This window comes from Pungitius pungitius, chromosome 17 (assembly GCF_949316345.1).
Source record: "Pungitius pungitius chromosome 17, fPunPun2.1, whole genome shotgun sequence".
NCBI lineage: Eukaryota > Metazoa > Chordata > Actinopteri > Perciformes > Gasterosteidae > Pungitius > Pungitius pungitius.
In genome coordinates this window covers 1962208-1988289 of record NC_084916.1, presented here as the reverse complement: position 1 = coordinate 1988289, position 26082 = coordinate 1962208, and the positions used below count along the sequence as shown (strand labels likewise).

The following is a 26082-nucleotide window of genomic DNA, read 5'->3' as shown; positions in this document are numbered from 1 at the left end:
ACTTACGAGTGTTTAGGAAGGGGCAGTGGGACCGTTGGCCGGTTGGATTAATCACACACGACTTCTACCTCAGAGAGCAACCAGGAGGATGCAAAGGGGGGAAAAAGGCAGAATTATTTTCTATTTTAAGTCAACATCGAAGATCGTCACTTGAATAAATGTTGCTGTAGACGTAAATGATGGTCCGATCTGTATTTTCCTGCATTAAATTATTGTTTTTTTACATAGATTTAAGTATATTGTGGAACAGTAGCTCTCTCAGGGCTTTACACTAATCTTTTTAGCCACTTGCCCCATAGCTACACGTGTCAGAAAAGGAAATTAAATATCTTACATGTCATCTTTTAATGTTGTTACTGTCGTCATAGTGCTTGAACGTAGAGCTTGAACGCACCATAGAGGAACTGAATGGAACCTGCATAGATTAGCTGTTAGCATCTCTATGAGTATGACTGTGCTCCACATTACTAGGAGCAGCACGTACAGGAAGGAATACCAATATAATCAGCCCACGGGTATGATTTAGTTAGTTAGCTTTGTTAGGGACTATACTGCTCAGCTGGCACAAGGATTGTTAAGGTTGATTTTCAAGTAACGTTGGCGAATTCACAGGATCTATTGGTCACAAGGTATGATTTTCAGCTCAAAATGAAGTCAGAGCGAACTCGCTGTGTGCGATCCTAGAATCCTAGAACTTAATTCATCTTAAAAACAACTTTATAAAGCCACCAACTAGACTTGAAAGGATGCCTACTTGAGGGTGAGAGAACCTCCGACTAAAGGAGTCCGTAGTGTCGGCAGTTGTTCTGTGGTTGAGATCTTTCCACTCGCCAATGTTCCTGCCTCAGTATTTCACATTCTCACTGCAGCCAAACAGCTGTAACGGCATAATCTAAGGAACTTGGTGGCAAATGGAGATGTAAAATATTTTGATTCTGCAATACTGATATCAGTGAAGAAGTAAAGTCTGTTGTTGCAACCTTCTGATGCAACTTGTCACAGAGCTAAATGTCAGAAGTTGCTTTGAGTCTAAGAGTAAACTCCTGGGATATATTTGCTGTGGGTATTTAAAGCAGAGCTGCGTGTTTAACTCTAATAGAGCCGTTCAGTTCCTGTCTCCACTCTGCCACACAAAGGAATTTCACACAAGACGCAGATATCTACCTGATCATGTGACATTTAGACATTTAGTCGGGGAAAAAATAAAAATATTCACCCTTTTTGAGGACCCAATATCTCCCACCACTACAGAATTTTCAAACTGCATCAACATCAGGGATACAAATAGAACAGAATCCATCATCGTCAGCAGCAGAGGAAGCTAAAAAACATCCAGAAGGGTTGTAACGGACTGTAAAGATTACTATGAGCCCAGGTTCTGTTCAGTGAAAATAACAATTGGTTCAATTAAAACCAGGAGATTCACACCAATATTAATGAGATAAGAGAGGGAACTATGACCCGTTTAACTTTGTCACTGAGCAGCTTATGGAACAAACAATATTATTGAGGACTGCTAAAACTAAACAATGAAAATTCCCATCCACAAATATAGATCATCAACGATCAGTTGGTATCTGCGGCAAGAAAAAACGGATTGGGAGTATAAAAGCTATAAAGGCTCACTTGTGTCTTTTGTGCTGATCAGATTCGATCACTGAAAGCCGTTACACCATCAGAAGTGTGACTTCTATGATCCGTTGCACTCCTGTTATCAATGCAAATATGTATAACCACTTGCAAACACTGGCAGAGGAACAGGTAGTGACAGGGTGGGGGGGGGGGGGGGGGGCAGACTGGTTCCAGAGCTACACGGCAGTTACATGCAGAGTAGGCAACCGCACGGGAGGACTAGGAGTAGACTGTTGGGAATGGATGGAATGATGCTGTTGTCAGCATAGACTCACAGGCAAGGCCCACTTCCCCTTATTTAAAGCTTGTTGCACGGGGGACTGGAAATTATGCCCACAGTTATACATTTCTGCTTTTTATTACTCGCCTACTTTTGACGGAGATGAACCTCCACGCCGCCTCCAGGCAACAATGCCTTGCTTGATATAGCTTCACACAGGAGGCACTTGACGAGCCACACAGTACAAATTATTCTTGGCTACACGAAAAGAGAGCCGCTACTTCACTTATGCCCTACTGTATAGATGAATGGTATTAAGACTACAGCTGCTCCCCTCAGCCAGTGTGCCAGCCCAAATCACCTCCAGATGTGCTGTAATTTGATTGCACATTGAGCTTGAGAGGGAACCATAGAGGAAAGAGGCAACTAGTCCAGAACTCAATCTGATGTCTGGCACTGAAGTCCGGATTGGAAACAAATAAGGTCCAAAGTAAATACAGTTTTTTAAATGTCGTAATACTCAGCACATGAGGCTCATATTTTGAGTGCGACGAGGGCAGGGAAGAGTGAGGGAAGAGAGCATCGCACAACTTGAACATTGAACAATACGACAGCATTGTTTGGTTTAATTCAACAGTTTATCTGTTGGAGCTTTAATTAGCTACATTTTACACTCATCTATTTGGTGCATAGGTGAACCAGCAGAACAGTCTTTAAAAAAAAAAGCTTCAACCTGCTCACGATTCCCTCCAAAGATTTGCATTGGGAATTAAGTAAGCAAATGAACTGCGGGGCACACCTTGAGGCTGATCCGACTGAAACGATCAACTCTATCAATTCACGGCAGTGTGTTTAGCAGACATAATCAGGGGAAGGTCCGTCATGTTGGCTGGTAGCGCCCATCACTCACGTTGCTCTGTTGGACCACGTGCCAGGGAACCAAGGGCCAAAAGTCTCCCCTCCCTGTGCTCGGTCCACACGGATTCCCCAGCATGGCTCAGAGAGGAGGACACATGCTTGTGTTTTATTGGCGTTGGGTTGCTTAACCGAAAGACACAGCTCAGCCTCCTGCATCTCGTGGAGATGTCTTCCCTTTACATGAGGAAGCGTTGTTTAAAATATAACTGGAATGAAGGGACGGTGTATCACTTGCACCAGTCGGAAACTATAATAAAGAGTTGTCCCACAGATTCTACTTCCTGTTTCTCCTCCCATGTGAAGCCTTCTTAAAACAACCGTGCAAGTGAGTATAAACCCAATTGTTGCCAGTGAGTCGGTCAACATCTATGCTCTCTGGAGCAAGCACTCACTCAACCAAACCTCCTATTCACACATATTGTCATGTACAGTGAACGTCACTAAAGAGGAGAAGGGCAGGGGGAAGGGGTTCTGTTACCTTTATACTTTTCCCTGACGTTCTCATAGGCTCGCACATAGTCCTGTTCCTCAGACAGCCGCTGACCTGGCTCTGACGTGGGCACAGACATGGCCTGGCTGATGCGGAGTCGGGAGATGGGGCACCTTCGTCTCTCTTCAGACTTCCCACCCTCTGTCCCCACCTGCTTACTCACCCACACACAGTCACAACTTTCCCTCTGAAGCTGTAGGTTTCATTCCGGACCACCACCACTCCCCTCCTCGGCTTGAAATACCCACACACGCACACACTGATCAGACCCTCCCCTTAAAGGGACAGACACGGACACATCTACACCAAAGATAGAAACACCAGTTGAAGCATACCAGCAGATCTCCACCCCAGATAGACACACATGGCTACATAAGTGACAGAGCTGTATGGGGTCATTGGAGTTTACGTTTATGGAGAAACTAGGGCAAGTGGAACCTGTGCAATTCAAACGTTTAAACACTCCCAGATCATGCAAAGGGTTCTTTTCAAAGTCACCTCATATTACCAATACTTAATGACAGACTTTCACGCTTTAACGCCAGACGACCACACCTCTTTGTTACAGAACAAAACAATGGGTCAGTGGTGGATCACATCGCTCAAAGACAAACCCCTCTGAATGTGTGTGAAGTTTAGGACCACAGAGAATAGAGTATGTACAGCTTCCAGAATCCACTAACACATTCAAAGGGGTCAGAGAGCCTCTCATGTCAAATGTCAACAGGAGTACAGTGTTACAGCATCTCATGCAAAAGTTCTTTTAGTGTGTAAATATCGCAGTTCGAGTACCATCTCCAAAATCTCCAGTTGCCCAACAATAATGTCGACAGTGACAGTATGCACCATTGAAGTCAGACGAGCCCAAATAGTAATGCAGCTACACTCCCAGTGGTAAAAGCAATAATTACTTATTTGCGGCCTGAGCACATGAGTGAGTGTGTGTGTGTGTGTGTGTGTGTGTGTTCTCATAAAGTTGGGAGCGACACAGAAAGGATGCAACTGCCCCCTCACGATCCATTGACTGCTTTTTGGGACCATTGACTGTGTTCAGACAACTCGCCCGGTCACTTGCTTTCCGCTCGGCAGCCTGAATCCTAATCATCGGTTATTGGGTATTGCCACTGATTTTCCAAAAATTCTGATTTACAGAACCCCAGTATGATATAGATTGAAATGAAGGGTATTTAAATGACAAGAACAATATTGCTTGGATATAAAAGTGAAAATTAAACTAATGCTGTAAATTTAACAAGAAATTCTTATTTCCCCCCAATTTCATACCCCCGTGCCGCGTAGCCAAACCAGAGTAGAAGTAGACTTGTTACTAGAGCAGTGTAATGTGCGACAACATCAAGTGAGAAGGAAAGTAATGTGCCCACTGAAATGAGTCTGTGAACTGGTCCACGAGAGCATTGATTTTGCCTCATATAATATAGATCTTTGGTTTGTTATTTTTTAACTGAAGTTAAAACCCGGGCTGTGCCAAATGGCTTCAACGTAACGCTGACACTGTCCTACGCTGGGAATGACCTGTGATGGTGTTTTGTGTGCTTCTTGGAAGTCGGTGACGTTGTGCCAGACGGCCTGACTTTGCTACACAAGTAATGCATTTCTTTTTGTGTGCGATTTACTTTTTAATAAAACATTTTTTCTGCAGGTTCTGTCCTCTCACTCAGCTTGGCATGTTATGACTGTGTGGAGATGTGGAATCAAGTATTTCATGAAAGATACTGTTTTTTGGGATGCTGTCCCCTTGTGTCCAGCATGTAAACTGCAAAAACACCTCTGGCCTGGTCCACGAGCACGAGAACCATCACAGTACTGTGACGCATGTAAGGGACACTTTAGAGTAGATATGCTTTGTCTGCTAACACTGCTACAAAAGCAGTATTCAGTATTTGAAACAGCTGAGGGGCAGAGATGGGACAAAAATAAAAGTGGTCAGTAAAATGAAATAGTACCCTTACAAACGGCTGAAAAAAGCATCCATGGTAAGACATTGTATGAACACAGAGATATTCTCAAAAAATGCAAAAAAACTCACGTTGAAAGCAGTTCTGAATAATTTATCTGGATCTTTACGAGCAGGTCCATGGATGTTGTATTTTTAATTAATCATAGACCATAAGCATTAGTAGGAGCACAACGACCGGGCGGAGAGAGATTGTTGTTGAAAAAATGTTCTGTTCCCTCCCAATCCTGTCCTACAGTCTCATTCTGTATGTGGTGAAGTTAAACATACTTCAGCAATGATGCTGTATGAAATGTAGCACAATTCACTGGTACTGGAATAACACTGCACTCCCCTTCCACACTGTGGGACTAGGGATGACACTGCATGAGTCATGGTGCATCTCTGGCTGAGATAAGAGCCAAAAATCCCCCATTCACAGCAGTATGTTGCTTTACTTTCTGCCTCTCCAAAACCTCCAAACCATACCCTCAACCTGAATACGATTTTAACCCAGCTATCACCATTACGCAGCCACGCTACAAGTCTCACTGACATCTCATTTAGTATCAGCAACTCTGCTATGTTTTGTGGGATTAAGCTTCAGCTCCGACCTTGTGCACATGAGTCTACAGGAAGTCACGAGAAGAAGATTGAGGTAGAAGAAGTACTTGGGAGTCATAAACTTGTGTAGATGCTAATGTGTGTGCAGAGACAATAGCAAGCAGTCACACAACACTGATGCAGTACCCCATCCCACAAAATCAATACAAGACAACCAGGGAAAGGGGGAGGTTGGTGTTTGAGGTCCTAAGAGACAGTATGGACTCAACACCCACCAAAGGAAGTGCTGAGGCAGCAAGCCACGTCTTCTGAGCCCTGCCTCTATGTTCAGACAGATAACAGAGGTGGAGGAGCTGCAGAACCTCTGCCCGGAGAGATGGTAATTCTATAGTTATGCAATATATCACTTTCAACTGCCTGTGTGAGTCTTGGAGGTAGTATCATATTAATTTTAATCAGTAAATCTGGACAGGCAGTAGATGTCCTGTGAATTCCGATGGATGGATCTACACTGAGCAGTCAACCTGATTGGCAGGTGCAGCGTGATAAACATCCTCAGTAAATACAAGTTTAAAGTTGCTAGGGAGATTGGCTGTGGTGCTCACTAGAAGTACTATAGTTATGGAATGAAGAATAGTCAAAAAGAACTTCTTAGTAAATAAATGTGTCTAAAGGGCAGCTTACCTGCGATGCGGATGACGGCCCTCTCCGCGGGGTCCAGCACGTCTCCAGAGGCCGACTTGGAGCGCTTCATGCGATGGTGTTTGGGCAGGTTCCAGGGCAGCGTGTCCCCGGGAGATGGAGAGTGACCCAATGAACTCAGGTCGCTGGAGCTCTCCTCCGACGCGGCCCTGACCAGAGGCCTCCTCTTGGGCTTCTCCTTCCCCTCCTCCATAGTCTGGATGGACAGAGTGAGAAGAAAAGGATAACCTGTGTGATTCCCGTGATCTCTTCTGTGTTGTTGTGAGGCAGGTTTACTTGTCGAGAAATCACGACAGCAAAAGGTTTTGTTACTTTAAGCAATGATATATAATTATTATTTTTTATAATTATAATATATATATATATATATATATATTGAACTAACGTTAAATGTACCCAGTGAGCACAAGACGTTATTTCAACGTTGAAATATGGTTGAAATCGGGTTGAAATGAGGTCTGAACGTCTAAGACCTCATTTCAACGTCTTTTCAACAAGCGAAAAAGTGCACGAAACATCAACGTGCTAAAAACGGGTAAATTTCTCGATGATGTGTCATGTTGTAACGTAAGGTTGAAAGAGAGACGATAATATCATTAAGATTATCATAATAATGAATGAACTGGTCGGCGAAATTTGGTCTACGCAAAGACGTGATTTCAACGCATTTAAGATTTTTCTTAAAACGTCATGAATATAGAAATACAGAGTGTGTGTCTGTTACGCCGCCACCCCGGCTCGGGAGAGGAGGCGTAACAATATGCTTTAAGGACAAAATAATGCGGGCCGTTTCAAACATTAGTTGTAAACACGTAACTCTGATCACATCTGTAACGCGCATGCGCAGGTTCTTAGACGCTTGCACCGGGTGCAGCGCGAGGGGAAGTGTGTCCGGGAGCAGAGCGACGTGAACGGGCTGATACAACCACGGCTACCGGCCCCACTACTCTGTAAGTACGTGAGTGTTTGAATGAAGCACACCTGGAACTATAACCAGTTATTTTACTTGTGCTGCCCACTCGATACGGGAAAGACCGTTATTTTGGTAAGCTAGTTAGCGTTAGCGCAGATCGTTTGCTAGTTAGCATGCTAGCTCGGAGCATGCTAGCTCGGAGCATGCTAGCGTTCAACATGAACTGGAAAAGTAAACCTCACAGAGTATTTTCCGTGTGTTTGGTGTTGCTTATGCGTTAGGTTGTTGCTGTACCCATATCATATTATTGCCGTTCCCATGTCATGTAGAAAATACACGTTTTTAAAGCAAAGCGGCCTAAACACAGATCGCAGGTGAATTCAACAAGTTGTGGCCTGTAAACAAGCTTGCCAAAACATCGTAAGTTACGGCATGCTTAAAGCAACATTGTAAAGTATGGTACTGTATAATATACCTGGAAATGTTACTCCAGAAATGCCATAAATGGTTTATAATGTCATAAGTAAACAATCTATAAATAAGGGTTCTCAAACACCTGCTGCTGTTATCATTATTAAACTTTTTTATTACTGTCATAAACCCAAATTACACACTTTGCCTTTTCCCTAAAGTCTTTGTTCTTCCCTCCTCACAGGTTCCTGTGGAGGGAGGTTACATCTGATGGAGTTTGTCCCTGCAGTTGTCCTGCCTTACACCTGGTGTACTACTCTGAATATTTGAATAATTTCTGTTGCAGGAATTGAACGTACTGTACATCTTTAAGTTGTTCTTTCTGTACATACTTACTCCTCCACTGTTCACCCTTAAGTGTTGTCCAGTTGAAGGGAGTTTTATCTGTGCCGATGTGATGGTTTCGGGACAGGATGCTACATGTTTACACACTGTAAAGCTCCCTCAGGATTATTTTTCATTTTGGGTTGAACAAAATAAAATGAATTGAATTGAATTAACTTGTTGACTAGAGGCATCTGCAACTGAGGGGTGTTCTGCACATTCTGCATCATTGAGTGATGATGAGGGAGACGGAGCTGATTTCAGGTATACGATCCGGATTAAAGTGACTCAGAACCAGATCTTGTTACACAATCTGAAAATGAAGTGCCAATGATTCAGAAAAATGGTTTACAAACACTAAATTCTAAACTAACTGGTTCATGTTGTGGCTTCACTTATAATTTGATAGTTTATTTTCACAAAATTATATTTTATTTTTGTATTCTGTTTTGTATAGGAAAACTGTTTAGTGTTATATTGATATGAATAAATACAAATTAATCAAATTGTGTTGTCCTTGTTAAGGGCTATTGACATGATTGACAACTGTCAACAGTTGATTGTGTGTAACTTGTACTTTTCCAGCGATTAAGTTATCCGTTGAAAAGACGTTTAAAAGACGTCTATGGCCCGACGTTGAAAAGACGTTGCAAAATGGTTTAAAAGTGAAAGTTGTTTCAACGTCTATTCGTAGACGTTGAAAAGACGTCTATGTTTAGACCCGTTTTCAACGTGATTTTTAATATCGGTGGTAAACGCACAAATGTGGACGTCATTTCTTTTTACACCTATAAAATAATGCTATAGCACAAAGTAGAGGACGACATTTTACCGTATTAAAAATCACGTTGATATGCGGTCTAAATATAGACGTCTTTTCAACGTCTACGAATAGGCGTTGAAACAACTTTCACTTTTAAACCATTTTGCAACGTCTTTTCAACGTCGGGCATAGACGTTGATTCAACGTATTTTCAACCAAAAAATGTTCACTGGGTATCCTCACATTCAGATTAAACCAATTTAGTTTTATGGTAAACTAGACTAAGGTGAACAAACAAGTTAACTACGGGGAATCAAAGAAATGCGGTAAACATAACAAACTACTGGTCGTTCTGGGTCGTTTGCTTTATTGGACCATCTGAGAGATAAATATTCGTAAACATATTCGTAACGAACGTTAGTCGATGTTAGCTTAGCCAACATGCTAACGCTAGGTCGAGTTCAGCGGTTTGGCTGCTTATTTAAAACGGCGCGCGTCACTTTTAGTAGTCGTTGAATGTTTTTAGTGTTTTTATCTTCTCGCAGGCTTTTAGAATAAATAAATGATGGGACCACGGAATGCTGCCCCCCCCCCCCCCTTAGCTAACGTTAGCTAACTTAACTTTACCGCGGACTTACCTTCTTCCTGCGTGTCCTTCTTTAACACCATATTTATTGGCCACCTGACAAACATTTCGCGCTTGAGACTTTGGACCCGGCAGAGTTTATTAATAAATGTAATCTGTATAAGCAATAAGGAGGTTAAAATGATCCGGAAGAATCACAAACACCTGCTAAAGGAATGACCTGCTAGCAGGCTAAAAACAACCCATAATGCAAAGCTCGAAATTTCAAATTGATGAAATATGATTGATAGCCTAACCATCATATTGATTGGAGATCATTCTTAATGATGATGAGTTAATATAGCTAAACGTATCATAATATAGCTATGTAAATTATATGAGGCATGTTGTTATCTTTATTTTTATTCCTAATTTTATCTTATCTCCTCTAACTTACTAACCCATAGCTTTAGTTTTTAGCGTACTAACCCATAGCATATATTTTATTATACTTTTATTTTTATTTTATCTTATTTGCACTATGTCGTCATTATTGTACTGTCTTCTGTCATGCACCAACCGCCAAGACAATTTCCATGTATGTCCAACATATTATGGAAATAAACGTTTGCTGATTCCTGATTCCTGATGTTGATTGGTAAAGATCCAGTGCTGTGCGAAAATAAGTCTTCATTACAGTTATGAGAGTTATAGACATCGGCCACACCACACGAAATATCAGTGTATAACTTGCACAAAAGGTGAGTAAATGGTGATCTAACAAATCATCAGCCCTATTTGGATAATCTATATTTAAACCTATAATGTGACGTGTATAGTGTTGTGGCCCGCCTCCTCCACAGCGCTTCTGTTTCACTACGGTTACAACAGGAAAACAGATGCTGCAGATGCGGATGCACTGTACAAACGCCACCGCGCTCACAGCATCCTTTTCAGCTGAGTCACCATCCGGGGCTCAGGACGCTCCTTTGGGGGCGCTCTGATTGGACAGGAGACACGACCCAAGTCCCATGGTGTAATGTCTGCGGTGCAACAGACTTCAGGGTCACATTCTGGTTAGGCTTTGGATATAAATGCTATTTTTGAACTGCAAAACTATTCATATCTTCAATCGGTATCAGATTCAGGTATGCTATAACCTACCTCAAAAAGAGCACATTGACAAAACATTTTTTTAAGAATGAAGGAACATTGATATCATGACATTGAAAAATGGTTGCTCGACCTGTGGGAAATGTTTTGCTATTTCCGGAAAACATGTGATCAGCTTTGACTTCGAGACAATAATGCACCCAATAAGACCTCGAGTGATACCTTTACTCCTCTTTCATCTATGCATTTCTATTCAGGCTGCCATTGGCCCGCTGTTACCAGGCAACCCCGCGAAGCCGTAAAGAGAATCCTTCTGAAACTCCCAAGACTTGGTATGGAACAAAGTTAAGTGGTGTGTGACAAGCTCTGACTGTCATTATTGTTGGATCCTTTCCAGAGAAGACCTATACCCCCCCCCCCCCCTCCACCCAAACACCCGGGTGGGTGCGAAGTTGTTTGCAATGTCTGAGCTGCCCGTCAACGCCTCCACACCTGATCTCCGTATCGCTGATCTGAGCTGAGAGGTGCACCTCGTGCTAAATGCAAAAAACACCATTGCATTTTTTCACAGTGGTCGTAGGTCGGATTATTTTATCTGCGGCGATTTTATAATGACACGGACATCATGTGATTGCCAGCGTGGGCGATGCGGCAAAACATATAATATGAATATAAATCGCTGCTTTACTCACGCAAATTATATCCAGGGTGACACGCCGTATTCGATCCCAGATGAATGGAAAAACCAATATGTCTGTGCAGTGGCGGTGACCGGTCCCAGTTAGATCCGCTCAAACTTAGAGGAGCATCCTCCTCACCGCCGCAGCGGGAGGCGCGCCTGCGTCCTGCGGCGTCCCGGGCCGGTCAGACCTGCACCAATCCGGGGCCGACAGGGCCGATCTGCTCCCACTGCCCCGTACGCACCGGGGGGGTGGGGAGGCAGGGGGGTGGTTGTCGCCGAGCAGCGAGGAGGTGCACGCAGGGGACGAGAGGAGAGATGCGATCGCACGCTCGGCGCGCACACGTGAGCGACCGATCGCGGATCGGGTTGACTGCGGCGGGCGGAGGCAGAGGCTTCCTCACACGTACGCACCGGTCGCATCTCACTTTGAGTTGATAGGGGAAATCTAAGTCGCAAAATCTATTTTTTATTTCCCACTCTGCTCTTCTGTGAGGGAATCAAGCATACATCCGTTATGTTGACATGGAATACTGTTTCCTTGTGCTTCACACCTTGGGGATGCTGTAAAGAGAGAGGCAACGGGCTGCTGAGCTCAGCATCTTTCCTGTGTGTGGAAACAGATGGCTGCTGCTGATAGTAAACATTGATTCCCTACGAATATGTTGTTGTGGTTGTGTTTTTAAAAATGTTCCCATTAAAGTCAACGTGCACATTTTAAAAATTATTTTAAAGACAAATATGTTTTATTTCACGTCTCCATGTCAACCAAGTATAACTTTTTAATAAAAAAAATGATTTGAAATAAACTCTGGACCTGTACTGTAATTGGAACTTGAGTATACCTTCGTCATCTAGTCCCTCTGCCTGCTGTAAAAATGTAAATGACCAATAATCAGTGAATCTGTTCCAGCTCTCTTTTTTGGCTCTCGAGTCTGTTTCATCCTGCTTCATGTTTGTCCTTCGCTCCAAACGGAGCCCAACTGTAATCAGTCAAACTGAAAGGAGTCATGCCGAGCCATTATGTAATCACCACAACGTGAATGATGGGTAGCTTGTCGGCCCATTGTCAGTTCTCCTAGTCGAGGGAATCAAAGTGAACGGAGGCTTGTGTATTCAGAAAAGATGCGTCCATCAGGTCTGAATGCCAGTGTCAGTGCTTCATGAAGCCAGAGAGGAAGGTGATGGATGATCACCCAGATCATCATCATCACCACTTTGGATTTAATTAAGGACAATACTCTATAACAAAACTGAGGCCTTTTGGTTCTTAAATCAATACTGATATTGAATTCCATATGCAATATTAATATATTAAATACATACATTAACGCACTTTTGAAATAAATCATGAAATAAATACATGAATATGTCTATTTTTATTTGCAGGGATATTCATTATATTTCAAAACTTATTTTGTATCTCCCCATGTTTATTTATGTACTTATTTATTGATCAAAATATTGCATACTGTGCCTACGCGTGAAGTTTGCTCTTACATAATATCTTGTAAGTTTTCCATGGACAAGACACTCCAGTATTTGGCAGAAGGAGCTGCCCTCTGTTTCTATCAACATTTACCAAAGCAAACTTGTTAAAATGTTAAATGTTACAATCAATGTGCATTTCTTATTTCTGCACAGAACAGAACCATGAGTGAAAAACTTAAATAAATTGTTTTAAGAGGTCCACAAACAGACAAATTATCATTAACTAAGGAAACGAGGCCTTTGATGACCCACAGCGGAGAAACATTCCTCACCTTCTGCGATCTCACTGCGGTCACCGTTTCCACGGCGACTCTCTGAGGTCGTCTGTTCCTCTTCCTGACTGCCGGACACGGTGTGTCCTGTGCCACAGACTGCTTCACCACAGCTTCCCGAGACTGGACACAAGCAGCTGGCTTCTCTTTGGCCTTTTTCTTCCTCTGAAATTACAAAATGAAATGTTTAAAATGAATTAAATCACAGCAGAGTTGTCCCTACTGAGTCAGGTTCAACCAGCTGCCTCTCCATGACATACATATTCCTATTTGTAAAGTAACAAGTAAGTTACCAGTGTCAGCATTTACTTAAGTTAAATCACTAACAAGTCTTTCTTGCTTTTACTTAAGTAAAATGTCTCTACTTTTTGTCTATCATCCCTCAGCACACCTTACACGAGTAGTCATGACCTGTCAATCACTTCCCTAAAGTGAAGAGTAATGTTTCAATCTAATCTTATGCAGCAATCAGCGATTAAGAGATTCAAGGCATGCGTTGTTTATGACAGGATTGATCCCATTAGCCTTGGAAGCATCTGAAAATGCAACGGACAAAGTGGACAAAAAGTGAAGAAAAGACCTTCTTATTTATTTCATGAAACAACTTGCTTTGAACTCTCAAACAAAGGCCACAGTACCCTTTGTTTGCCGTAAATTATAACCAAAGGAATGCCTGAGTGACAAAAAAGCATTCATGTGTCTGTTGAACAAGACATACAATCATAATGACATGTCTCACAGTGAGACTTGAAGTACATGCTCATACAGGATTTATTGCCACAATGAGAGCAATGTGTTCTCCACTGTCATATACTTTGAAATCTGGTACAATGTATTTTTGAAGGGAGGCATTTGTCTTCTGTGGGATTTGAAAAACAGAGACTGCCAGACTAATAGCTCACTTCGGCTGACTGAGACCTCACACGTCTCTTTGTCCACTCTCTGGAGGAAATGGACCTCTGTTTGGCATGTCGGTGCCAAGCGGACAAAGGGCCTCACTCACAGGCCCGTTTCAGAGAGCCCCTCAAACTTATCGCACACAATGGCAGCACAGTGCGTCTCCATCGTGCGACAACACTCGCTGTGACGGTGCCAAGACACACTGAGCGGGGCCAATCCCTCTGTGGGACACGGGCCCACTTTGCGAGTCGTGATGGAGCTCAAGAGAGTTTACGACAGCACATGGAACATTTGGGAATGATACGATCAATGAAATGGGACAACGGGGAGGGCGGAAGCTGGGGAGAGCGTTGAGTGTATATCGGAAGAGTTTTGCTGTGTTTAGATGTCCAAGACTGAGTGAGAAGAATTAGCTCTGTTTTGAGCTTCGTTAAAAGCCAGTTCCTCCTTTTATTTATAAGGAAACAGTGTGACACATTAAAGGCATCACAAGATGAAATGCAAGAATAGAACACAGCGCAGGTTGAATCACTGTTGCCAGCATTCATTTCCAAGAATTGGTTTTAGCTAGCTAGCTAGCTCGCACCGCCATGTGGTTGACATTTGTGTTTTATGTTATTGTTGAATATTTGTGTTACCATCTGGACAAACGCATTCCTTGTCGTTTTCTTTTAACATGTTTTTCACAGTTAAACACATTTGACTGCAAAGCCCCGGCTGTACAATACCTATTAGCACTTAGCTCATTACACTGTACAACCATATTAAAAAATGATTTGCATCTCTTTGTGTTTTGATCAAATAGCTCAGCACATTTTGAACGGCTGACACAGATGTGTTGACAGGTTTTAGACATTTTAAAGGCGCAGTGGATTTGGCTACATCTGGCAGAGGGGTTGCAGACTGCTCTCTCATGTGAGTGGTCATAGTTGAAGAAATCCTACCTATGAACATGAGATCCTCCCTCAATGATACACACTGTGGCCTTAGATGCTGTTGAACTTGTTTTTAAGAAGCCATTCCAAGCATTTTGAGAATTCCAAAAGCATCAGTTGACGGGACTGTTTGTGGCGGCAGCCTGTTCAGGCCTACAGGCACAAACAGGCAGGTTTATTGCAAACTGAACAATGTTGCATCTGTTTCCACAGCAACACCACTCTAGTCACAACCTTTTGTGACTGTAATCTTTCAATATGATCTCATCAAAGCGTCATATTGTATTCCCATATTTGCAGAAGCATATCATAATGTCACACCATTGAATAATAAGGATTAAGCATTAGAAATAATGAAGCATGCAGGTCTGCAGGTGAACGAGGACCTCTGGAGTACAAAGTGGGCGTTACAAGCTGATGATGAAAATGAGAGGTTGAGTGCAGGCTGCACTTAAGAGGACTTGAAAGTTGTTAAACAGGAATGTGGGGCATGAGGTGCTCACCCATGCGACAAGCGAGGGAGCTCTTCAAAACAGTTGTTCTCATGGGAATTTCTCACCTGAGTCGGAGCTTTAGATTTGGAGTGCTTTGCCATCACTGTATGAAAAAAAAAACCAATGTGTTACTTTTTCTTGACCAGTATAGGGAAAAGAGTGATGTGGTAAAATGTGTGTAATGCAGCAGAGGTTCTGAAGTGCTGGGTACAAACGTGTAGTTTCCAGCTGCAACAGAAACTATGCCTGAGATCGCTCAAGGAAACGTCCTAAAAATAAAGATGTTTTATTGCACTGAACAGTATGAAAGACCCTTTGTGTTCTCTCACATGGGTAAAGGAACATTCAAACTCTCTTCAGAACAGATGCCGAGCCAACGCAAGCAGGGGAAAAATATATGGAAAATGTGCACTCTGCAGGTTTGGAAAGGAAACACTAACAATTTACAATTACCGGACTTGGGGAAAAGAGTGAGTGAGAAAGTGAGACAGAGAGTGAGAGAGAGAGGGGGGGGGGGGGGGGGGAGAGAGTTCCTGAGCTGAAGTTAAAGTGGTGTGAGGCGGTGGGGGAAGGGGTGGTGGGTGTGGTGTTGGGGGGGTTGGGGAGGGCACCTACCTGCCAGGTACCGCTCCAGGGAGGGTGAGGATGTCTGGTTCCAACTGTAGCAGCAGAAGAAGAAGAGCCAGACCAGGAGGGTGGCCAGCACCAGGACCAGCACCCAGAGGAGCCGGGCCACCGCCGGGTGGGTGACGGCCCAGGCTGTCAGGACGTCCATGGCGAAGGCTATCCTCTCCTTCCGATCCACAGAGTGCCGACTGCAGCAGAGCTGGTGAAGGGCAGCAGGAAGCAGCAGCAGCAGCAGCCAGAGCAACGGCAACCACAGATGGAAACCAGCTGTCCCAAAAGGGAGACAGAGGCTCAGGCCCACGTCAGCTTTGGAGGGAGTGTGCTGGTAGCTGGTGTTTGTGTGTGTGTGTGTGTGTGTGCGCGTCTGGAAAGGTCCTGGAAAAGTGTGTGGGGAGCCTTGAGGAGTGGTAAAGGGGTTAACAGCAGTATGCTTAACTGACAGCCACACCCCCCTCCCCCCACCCCACCTGGCTCAACATCAGAGGCCTTCATGCTAGAGTGAGACTCGAGTGAGACACCTTCCCCTCTTTACCTGCACAAATGCCAGAAAAGTGTCATGTGATGACGGAGGTTCATATTGTCTCCCGGACACTGGGTGAACAAAGAGGGCCGACTTTAATTTACCTGAACTATTTATGACCTAGTTTTACAGGAACTATGGCTGCATTCTTTGATCTCTCACATACCTTTCTCACAAGCTTTTAGATTGGTGTGTAATACAAGGTTAAAACTGTTTTAATAATATCTACTGATCGGATCTGATTGTATATTTTTGCGATCATTGATCATTTTTCTTGTGAGGCTCATTAGTTGTTGCACAAAATGTGCTCTATAGACAAACTGTACCTGTTTCGAACCCTGACAGCGTGTTTGAGTACATCGTCTCAAATATTTACACTGCAACATCGTTCAGTATTTGGAAATAAGGTGGGGCTAAGCATTTGATGCACAAGCAAAAACAACCGATTATAACTGACAACAGACCTTAAGAATCGAGTCAGGATTGACGCTTGATTCGTCGGTACAATTTGATCTCCATGCCAACTGATGTTTTTCTTTTTAATCACCAAATGATTACGGCCATCAGCTGACCAGAGAGAGCCAAAGCCTTTCACACAGTCTGGGAGAGCCCTGAAATACGAAATGCCTCCACTCTTTGTAAAAGACGGGGGAGACTAAGATGAACCAATGACGCCATCTGGTGTTAAAATATGAAAAATGGAAGAAACCAAATATGTATATACTGTAGTTTATACTTCATATTATGAACAGAGGGATCAAAGTCAGTCAAATACACAAGAAACTGAACTTCCTTTGCTCTTTTTGTTTTGTGGTGTGATTATAAACTAACTTTACATTTTGTTGTGTTTTATGGAGCTAAGAGGAAGCATCAAGCTGAAGGAGAACGATGTGTGTGGTGACATTCAGCTATTCTGTAGCTTGGACTCATTCTGTAATATCTTAATAACTTGCATCCCATACAATAGAAAAATAAGAAGTCCTTGCATGTACATGTGTTTGCTGTTGTGGTTTTTATTGACAGTATTGATGAATCTCCTCTGCCTTGAGATTCCATTATTACTTTTAGCTGAAAGTACATAACTGCAGCCTAGCGACCCTGCCCCCCCCTTTTCCATCCAGTTGTTCACATCCCTACACCATATCTATTGCTCTGTCTACCTCATCCCTGTTGCTATGGGCCACTCACTTGTTGCCTATGTTCATCGTTAACATCTGGCTGCGGAAGGACAGTGTACATTATTATTAATAAACTGATGACCCGGTTCATAAATTAACAATTAATTAAATGCATTTAGTGTACACCAAAATACAGCCATGATTCTGGAACTATGTAATTAATAAAGTAATAAAAATATTGTAAATCTACTATTTTTTTAAAGTGTAATAAATAGAATAATAACAATGTACAGATTGTATTCAATGCAATGTAATCAACCGAAATATATTTATGTAATACTTGATAGCACCACAACGGGGGCGATGGTGGCACATGGAGCTGGGAGCCGCAAGGTTGGTGGTTTGAATCCCAGCTGCCCCATGTGCCATGTTAAAGTGTCAGCTAAATGACATGTAATGTAACTGATATTGACTGAGAGACCTTTGAAATCTGAGTTACATTGAACTCACCAAGAGACCACACATTTACTGATTTGTATAAATACCGGTAGGTCCCCATTGTTCTGTTCGTTTGTGGAAGCACACAGACAGCCACTATGGGGAGTCAATGGGCTTCCCTGTGGCGGAGATGTTCTTTTTAGCACCTTTACTTTTAAACATGCTCTTCTCGGTCACCTGCTGGCACGACGACACTGAGGGACAAATTCATGCAAATGTACGTTTCTGAAGGACTGACATTAATGCACCAGCAGTTAAACACATTTATAATACTTTTTAGAATAGTCTCTTTCCATAACTATTTCCCAACCTGAATCACTAGACGGGGCTATTCATGCTTGGCTCAGGACTTGATGCTCCTCTGACTGGAGGTAGGTCCGTGAAAGCCGAGCCTCATCAGTTTGGAGTCAATCTTGCCGTCGAGTCTGGCTTCACGGATGAGGTTGACGATCCACCTCTCCGCCTCCTCCGGAGTCAAGTCGAGCTTGTCTGCCAGCATGCTGTGTGGTGGGAGCGAAGAGGGAGGGGCCTTTCAGTCAAGTAAATATCCTTTCAGATAATCCAAACTCATCCAACAACGTACGGGAGAATACACTGAGAACATTTACTGCCCCCCTGCCGATTGATGTAAAGGAACCGTGCTCTCACATTTGAGACAGCGCACTCAGGACACCGTAAACACAGACCTGATGCTGATACACTGATGAATCCACCAAAAGGTCTCAAACATGAAGAGACGGGAATTCTCGATAAAATCCCAGAGGCAAGCGACCAGGAAGAAGTCTTTAACGAGAACCTGGAGGAAATGACAACGTGTTCCTCCAGTCATTAGTTCTAGTCCCCTGCCGGCATATTTTCCAACTCATGCATATATGCAGTTATCTTCAAAAGGTATGTACGTCTAGCTATAATTAAGCCACATCCATGCTATACTGGGAGGGTAAGTATACAGGAGTACATAATAGCGCTGCACAAAAACCACATACGATGCTCTGCAAACGATCTGCTGCCAGCTGCCTGTTTTGCCAGTTTCCAGCCATTGGTTTATCCACCCAAAGTGTCAGGGTCAAAACTATGTGGTTTGGATGATTGGGATTTCTGTGTCCAAACTACCAATCCTAAAAAAATGACATAAGCTATACGGTCAACCAGGCTGATTTTCCTCATTGAAATGCACAGTCATGCATGGAAGTGCTTCCAAAGCTCCTCAGGTTACCTTGCTGCACAGCAGCTTCCTGCAGTGTGACTGCAAAGCTTAAATCGCGTGCTGCTGAGAATGAAACCTTTATTCTCTTTTATTTCTAACTTTGGATAAGCGAAAGGTTGAGCGCGCTCATGAGTATTACTGCTCCAATGATTTCATATCCACCACTAGCACGCAAAAAAAAAAAAAACTCGCAGTGTTGTTCTCCCAAACGTAACGTGGCGTACAAACAAAAGAGACCACGAAGAAGCACAAACCAACCCCCTCCATGCCGTGAAGGAGTCGCAATGAACTGTTTCTTTTATTCATAGACAGTTCTTTTTACCTTCAAAAGCCCTTAAAGAAAGAAAAGGTAATGATCAAATGGGGCATCATGAAACAAAGGTTGATTACTTATATCACGATTACTATATGTTGTTATAATGAACTTAAGGCTACGCATCCTGCCCCTTACTGCATGTCTTATATTTCAGTGCTGCTTAGATCCATGAAATGAAAGCTCAACATTTAACAGTATCAGAATCAGAATGAAAATCAATAATGAGTGCCATTGATCACTGAGGGTTGTGTCAACACTGAATTAAGGAAACCTTTCTGATGCTTTAATTAATAATACTACAGCATCAATAGCCAGTTTAAATGAACGGTTTTATATCGTCAAGCTATATAAATAAAGAGCTTAAACAGGACATTCTCAACATAATTATGATGTGTAATTCAAAAAGGTTTTTCAAAATGAAAAGTTATGAATTATGCAGATTAAGGTAATTGTGCGTGTCAGGTTTAGACCACTCGCGAATGGTGTTTGTAAAATTCAGGAAGTTCTCTGAAACGAGAACAAACTGAAGAACTGTTTGTACCGAGGGCTCCGTTGGCTAAAAAATAAAAGAAGTCAAAATACTAATGCTCTCAGCTGTAAATATTGAATGTATACATCATCATTGGCTGAGCACATCAACCACTTATTAGCTTATTGCTAATTGGATGATGTACTTTGGGAGAAAGCAGAGCTGCTGGTTGTGAGACTATTTTTTGAGGAGGTTTTGTTGTATTTGAGCTGGAACTTTAACACATCCAAGCCTCATTCACGCTGATTAAAATTACTCTTCTTCTTTTCACAAACACCAGAAGATTACTGTTACACAACGACATGCTAGGATACTGTATTTCTCCACAAACACATCACCTTTCAGAATCATGAAGCGATCACCCGAGCCATAAGGTGTGTGTGTGTGTGTGTGTGGGAGGTTAAGTTGAGATGTCTCTATCCGGTATGAAAGCAACAAACACAGCGACATCAATTGATGGATTAATGAATATATTAACGTCTGGGATTTTCAAAGATCTGACACCATTCTTTTAGAAGGAGCTGTTATTGTGTAAGAAATAAAATTATTCTCCGCTTAGCTGTCATAAACACATTAAAGCGGAGCATAAACTTTACAAATTCAATCGTTTCAAGAAATTTAGACAAACCGGGTCCACATTAATACACAACATCAATCCAAAAAGTTACTTCACACAAAAGGAGACAGTCATTAAAAGAAGATAATAATAACTTGTTTTAACAAGTGATCTCTAGAGGGAAATTGAACAAAAACATGTAAACTCAAATTCCCTTAACGGTTAAAAGCCAGCAGATTCAACGAGAGCTCGCACTCTGTATCTGACAGGATGGTTGAGGCCGTCGCAATCATGGCTTAAATTACACAAGAGAAGTAACAGCCAACTGATGGGGTGCTGAGAGAATGTGCAAAGTGATCCCCTGACACACAACTAACCAAACAGACACTGCAGTGTCTCCAAGCCCCAGACAGCTGTTACGCTTTGAAAATCAAAACATACAGAGGCAGCAAATCAGGCCAGACATGGATTTGCTGAGGCTGAATGGCTGCAAAGTTGAATGCTTTGGGCTCAGGAGATCAGCGTGCCATGGGTGAGGGAAGCTTCATATAACCCCCTCCGTCCAGGGAGACAGCTCACTTCCATGAGGGGTTGATTCGGGCCTGTGCACCGTGACAAACGCACACTGTCAGGCAGAAGAAATTTCAGGAAGCTATCCCCACCGACACTCCGCCAGCTTCTTCTGAGCGGCGTCAAATCCAAAATCCACATAAGGCACTCCAAAAGACAGTTCAACCCCTGCCGTCAGCGATGCACAATTGACCTTAACACAGAGAAAACATGTCCTATATGCCTGCAATGTGCACAAGCAGGACACATGCAAGCAGACTTGCCATCGTCGTGAATCCAATAAGACAAAGTTTAGCGTGTTGTCGACAGCTGCTGGAGTGTCCTCTGAGGAGCCCGTGAATATCCCAGCTAGGTTCGCTGGGGGAATGTCCCAAAGTTGAGGTGCTTGTGCAGGGTAAGTCAATCGCCTGCATTCTGGATGCTGGCTCCCAACTGGTTAACCCTTAAGGCAGCCAATGTCTTTGCCCTTCCGTATGTGGGGTGTGTACTATTGGACTGAGGTCGGTGCAGTAGTAATGTTAGGGAAGGGAGTGGTGATCGTACAAGACAGTTATTTATCACCAGACTATGGGATAGTTGGTATGAATGTAGTGCAACATGGTTGGGAGGGCCTACAGCAACAAGGGTGACATCAGCTAACACTGTTACACAAGTCCACTCTCCCCAGGGTCGCAACCGTGGCATCTGACCGAGCGTTTGCAGCATGCTGACGAGTGAGAATGGAAAAGGACCAGGACATGGCCTCCTCCGAACACACCACTTTGGTCACTCCCAAGTTTAATTATAAAAAGTATGGGGGCCGGTCATTTGCCATCCAGGGACCTAAGCTGCGGAACGCACTTCCAGCTCACCTGCAAAGCATCACGGTGTTAAGTGCTTTTGAATCACAGTTGAAAACACATCTAATCAAAAAAGATGGCTCCTGGAGGTTTTAGGTTGACTACCGGAAACGTAATGCTGTCACGCACAAGGATGCCTGTCCACTCCCTCGGATTGAGGAGTCCCTGACCAGCTTGAAAAGAGCCGAGTGGTACTCTACACTGGACCTAGCAAGCAACTACTGGTTGAGGTCAAGCCAGCGGGCAAGGAGAAGACTGCCTTCACGACCTAGGTGGTGAACGAGAGAGATTCGGTTTGGGCTGTGTAACGCCCCAGCTACCTTTCAGCGGTTAAAGCCTCTTCCTGTTTTTGACCAACGAGTCCCCCTTTATTGGGTAATGCAGAAAAGGTGTACAATATTTCTATGAATTGATAGTGTAAAAAAAAGGAAATAAAGAAAACTTTGGCAGGGACGTTGAAAGTAGTTGCTCTATCCATTGTGTGAATAATGAGGACATCGGTGGGTGTTGGAAGTTTTAAGATTCTGAGACCACAGTCCAGCTGGCTTTGAGCGGCAGATGGTTGTTATGGAAATAAAAACACAGTGGGCAACCCACATTAAAATTTCAAAAATGTGTGTGGCTACGTTTAACATTTCAACATTTACATTGTGTTTCTCTGAAAGGTAGTTGAAGAGCATCCGTCCATCTCTTATGATTAACTAAAACAAAGGGGCCATCAATAATCTGCAGATGCTTTCACACATATAACAATATTGTCAGTGTAATATGACGAGTGAGAATATTACCTCAGAGATGCAACTCTACCAAGTCGATTGGAGCCTGTGGACTGCATCTGTCGAGTCGTCTCTGGGTCTTCACACATCTTGAGGATTGACTTGGAGCTGCTTCAGTTGGGCCACAAAAGTCATTTTCTGACCAGATGATGGCTCTTACAGTATAAGATTTCATTTCTACAAATAATTGTACACATCCATTGCAAAATCCACCACATTGGTCTCGCTATAAAACATCTGAGTACATTTATAAAGTTAGTTTATATGTTGTCAGGTGCTATCTGTGTGAGACTGCTGGCTAGCTAACGTTAGCCGGGTGAGGCTGAGTCTGTGCGATGTCACAAATCATAAAAGTGGTCTTTGTGAGAATTATCTTGCTGAACAAAATGTATCATAATCCCTTTTTTTCCACAGAGTTTATTTCCTGCACTAATCCAAAATCCAGAAATCCAGAAAATCCCATTGGATTGTCATCGATGGAACAGGTGCGATGCAAGCTGCATGACCCACAAAATGCGCAATTGCTGCATCACTCTATTAGTTCAGATTTATAGCCAATTATTGTCCTCTGTAGCTATTTCAAGCCCTCAATGCACAATGTTCACAGAGCAATTCTGTCTTGGCAGTAAAGCACAACAACACAAATAAGAAATTAACAAGACAATTAAATAGATTTAGAGAAACATTAACATTTTAGAGGCTGAATTGCTGTTACTTTATCTTGCAAGTAATTGAACTCTCAAAACAACTTTCGAGTCGGACCCTGTGTTTGCTGAGGTAGACCACCTGCTGTTTTTTGAAGTCACACCCGGTCAGACATGCAGCAGCTGACTCGCCAGCAGGGATTGTGATCAGGGATTTGGGACACTCATCAGGCAGTGAGAACAAAAAAAACAATCCTCAACCCACAGGGATGTTTTCAGCTCCAAGCAGCTCTGACCACAGAGCCATTAGAAATATCCATTCTGTTTAAGAAAGCAGTCTTGCTTTGGTTTCCTGAGTCAAATGAATTATTGGCGCAGGGGGAAGTGATCAAACACCTCTAAACTACGGCGGCTGCCAGAAAGTCGATGGAGAGTAAAAGAAAGCCTGCAGCGCCAGGGGTTAAAAAAAAATAAATTGAACTAGTTGATAGCTGGAAAAACAACAATACCAAGCAAAATAGAGTTCGGCCACCCTACGGATCAAACTGTCTCCTTTCACATGTTTCAAAACGTGATGTGGTCCGTGAAGCGCCAGGGATGAGGGTTACCGCCTCCAAATCTGAGGCCCTGGTGCTCTGCTGGAAACAGGTGTATCGCTCTCTGCGGGGGGGGGGGGGGGGGGGACGACTGTCTACCGCAAGTGAAGGGGTTCAAGTATCTTGGGATGTTGTTCCCGAGTGAGGATGGGATGGATTGGGCGACTCACAGGCGGATCGGCGTGCGGCTGCAGCAGTGAAACAGGCGCGACATTGTCCCTCATGCATCTAAGCTTGGATAAGGACAAATCTAAATCTAATTGCATCAAAAACTGTGCAATGAAAGATGTGTGTTACCAGGGGTTTTACAAGAGCCCCTTCACCCTTCTGCAATGGAGCAGTGTGAGCATGTTTTTCATGAATACCTCACCCATGTTGCTGAACCAGAGGGCCAAATTGGTAGGGAGCAATGTCAGCTTAGTTCCCACACAGACACATTTTCTCGCTCACTCAGGGTGATGCAGGGCACCGCTCGCTGGCCGGCAGTGTGAGAAACATAACGTCTCAGTGTGTCTTAAGAATTAAGTAGAGGCAGAAGCTTAGAAATGGATTAAAACTGCCATGTCATCACTTTGCACTTCTCTCGGTTATTTCCTCATCTGATTTGTAAAAAGCTATACACACGCAATGAATGCTGACCAGAGGAGTCAGAAGGATTCACATTCATTACTCAAGTAGAAGTATAGATACTAGGGTTTAAAAATACTTGTGGAGAAAGTGAAGTATTAACGCAAGCTTTTTACTTAAGTAAAAGTATAAAATTACTGGTTTCAAAACTACTTAAAGTATAAAAGGAAAAGTAACAGAGGGGGAAAAAAATGTCCATTAAGGACAAACAGTCCGTTACAACACGGTGGGAAGGTGCCTTCAGACCACCGCTGTCATAATGATGGGGAAACATTGTGCAAACCAAGGGTGTTTGAATGGTAAATGTTTATGCTTCTCATCCAACCACAATCAAATTCAGGCGATTTATCCGGATAGTTTTTTTTGTGTGTGTGTTAGTTTTTGAACGATGACATGCTGGAAAACTCCCCAAAATGAAATAGGAGTAACGAAGCTATTTTTAAAATGTAAGGAGTAGGAAGTACAGATATTTGCGTGAAAATGTAACGAGAAGTAAAAAGTTGTAAAAATATTTACATAAGTAAAGTAACAATGTATTTGTACTTTGTTACGTGATACCTCTGGTTTTATCGATTTATAGATAGACAGACGGACAAATACATATCTAGATGCTGCCATGGATTCCGTGTAAGATTCCATGTAATATTTTACTACGCTTTGTAGGAGCCAGTTTTAATTGACATTGGGTGGAAGATACCAAATTGAGCCAGCAGGTGTCACCATGGTGCACTTGCTTTATTAGGTGGGAACTTTCAGCCAGGTGGCAGGTGTTGCGAGACGGAGGAGCACACAGTTTTCTCTGTCACAATACGTGGTTGTAAGTGACAGCTAAATGGACTCCACATTGTGCTAAATAAACCAAATATTCAAACACAGAATCAACGGCGTAAGCGGGTTTATTTTACCGAACGAAACATGTGCAGTGGCCAGCGCGTCAAACCCTACTTTTAGCCTGTCCACGCAGCCCCTCAGTGGCTTTAAGTTAGGCTTAGCCGCTACACGCTTATTAAATCATATTATCAGCATCTGAAAAGTTTTATTTCTGGTGGGTTCATCTAAATCTCACTATAAATCCTCCATTATTAAAAAGACAGACTTTGTAATGAAAAGAAATCACATGTAGGCCTATATATCATTGAACATCTTCCCACTTAGTCCTTAAGGCAACTTATTGAATAATATTTATGGTCTGCTGCAGTTAATAACAACTATTTAAGCTGTGTTCACAACATAGCATGATAAACAACTAAAATGTTTGT

The 26082-nt window shown here is 42.9% G+C and overlaps 1 protein-coding gene across 8 annotated transcripts in view; it reads right to left on the bottom strand.

The window, feature by feature from the left end:
* pleca (plectin a) overlaps positions 1-11529 on the bottom strand; it is a 73085-nt gene extending 61556 nt beyond the window's left edge. For 6 of the 8 annotated variants that reach the window (XM_037473594.2, XM_062558402.1, XM_037473598.2 and 3 more), the window contains exons 1-2: positions 11322-11529; positions 6463-6676 (exon numbers count right to left, since the gene is read on the bottom strand). In XM_037473594.2, the coding sequence (XP_037329491.2) occupies positions 6463-6673 (211 nt within the window). In that variant the 5' untranslated portion in view covers positions 6674-6676; positions 11322-11529. Of the gene's footprint in view, positions 1-3248; positions 3425-6462; positions 6677-11321 lie in introns of those variants that run through there. The other 2 variants (XM_037473606.2, XM_037473607.2) reach the window with 1 other exon arrangement.
* Between the last annotated feature and the right edge of the window lie 14553 nt (positions 11530-26082).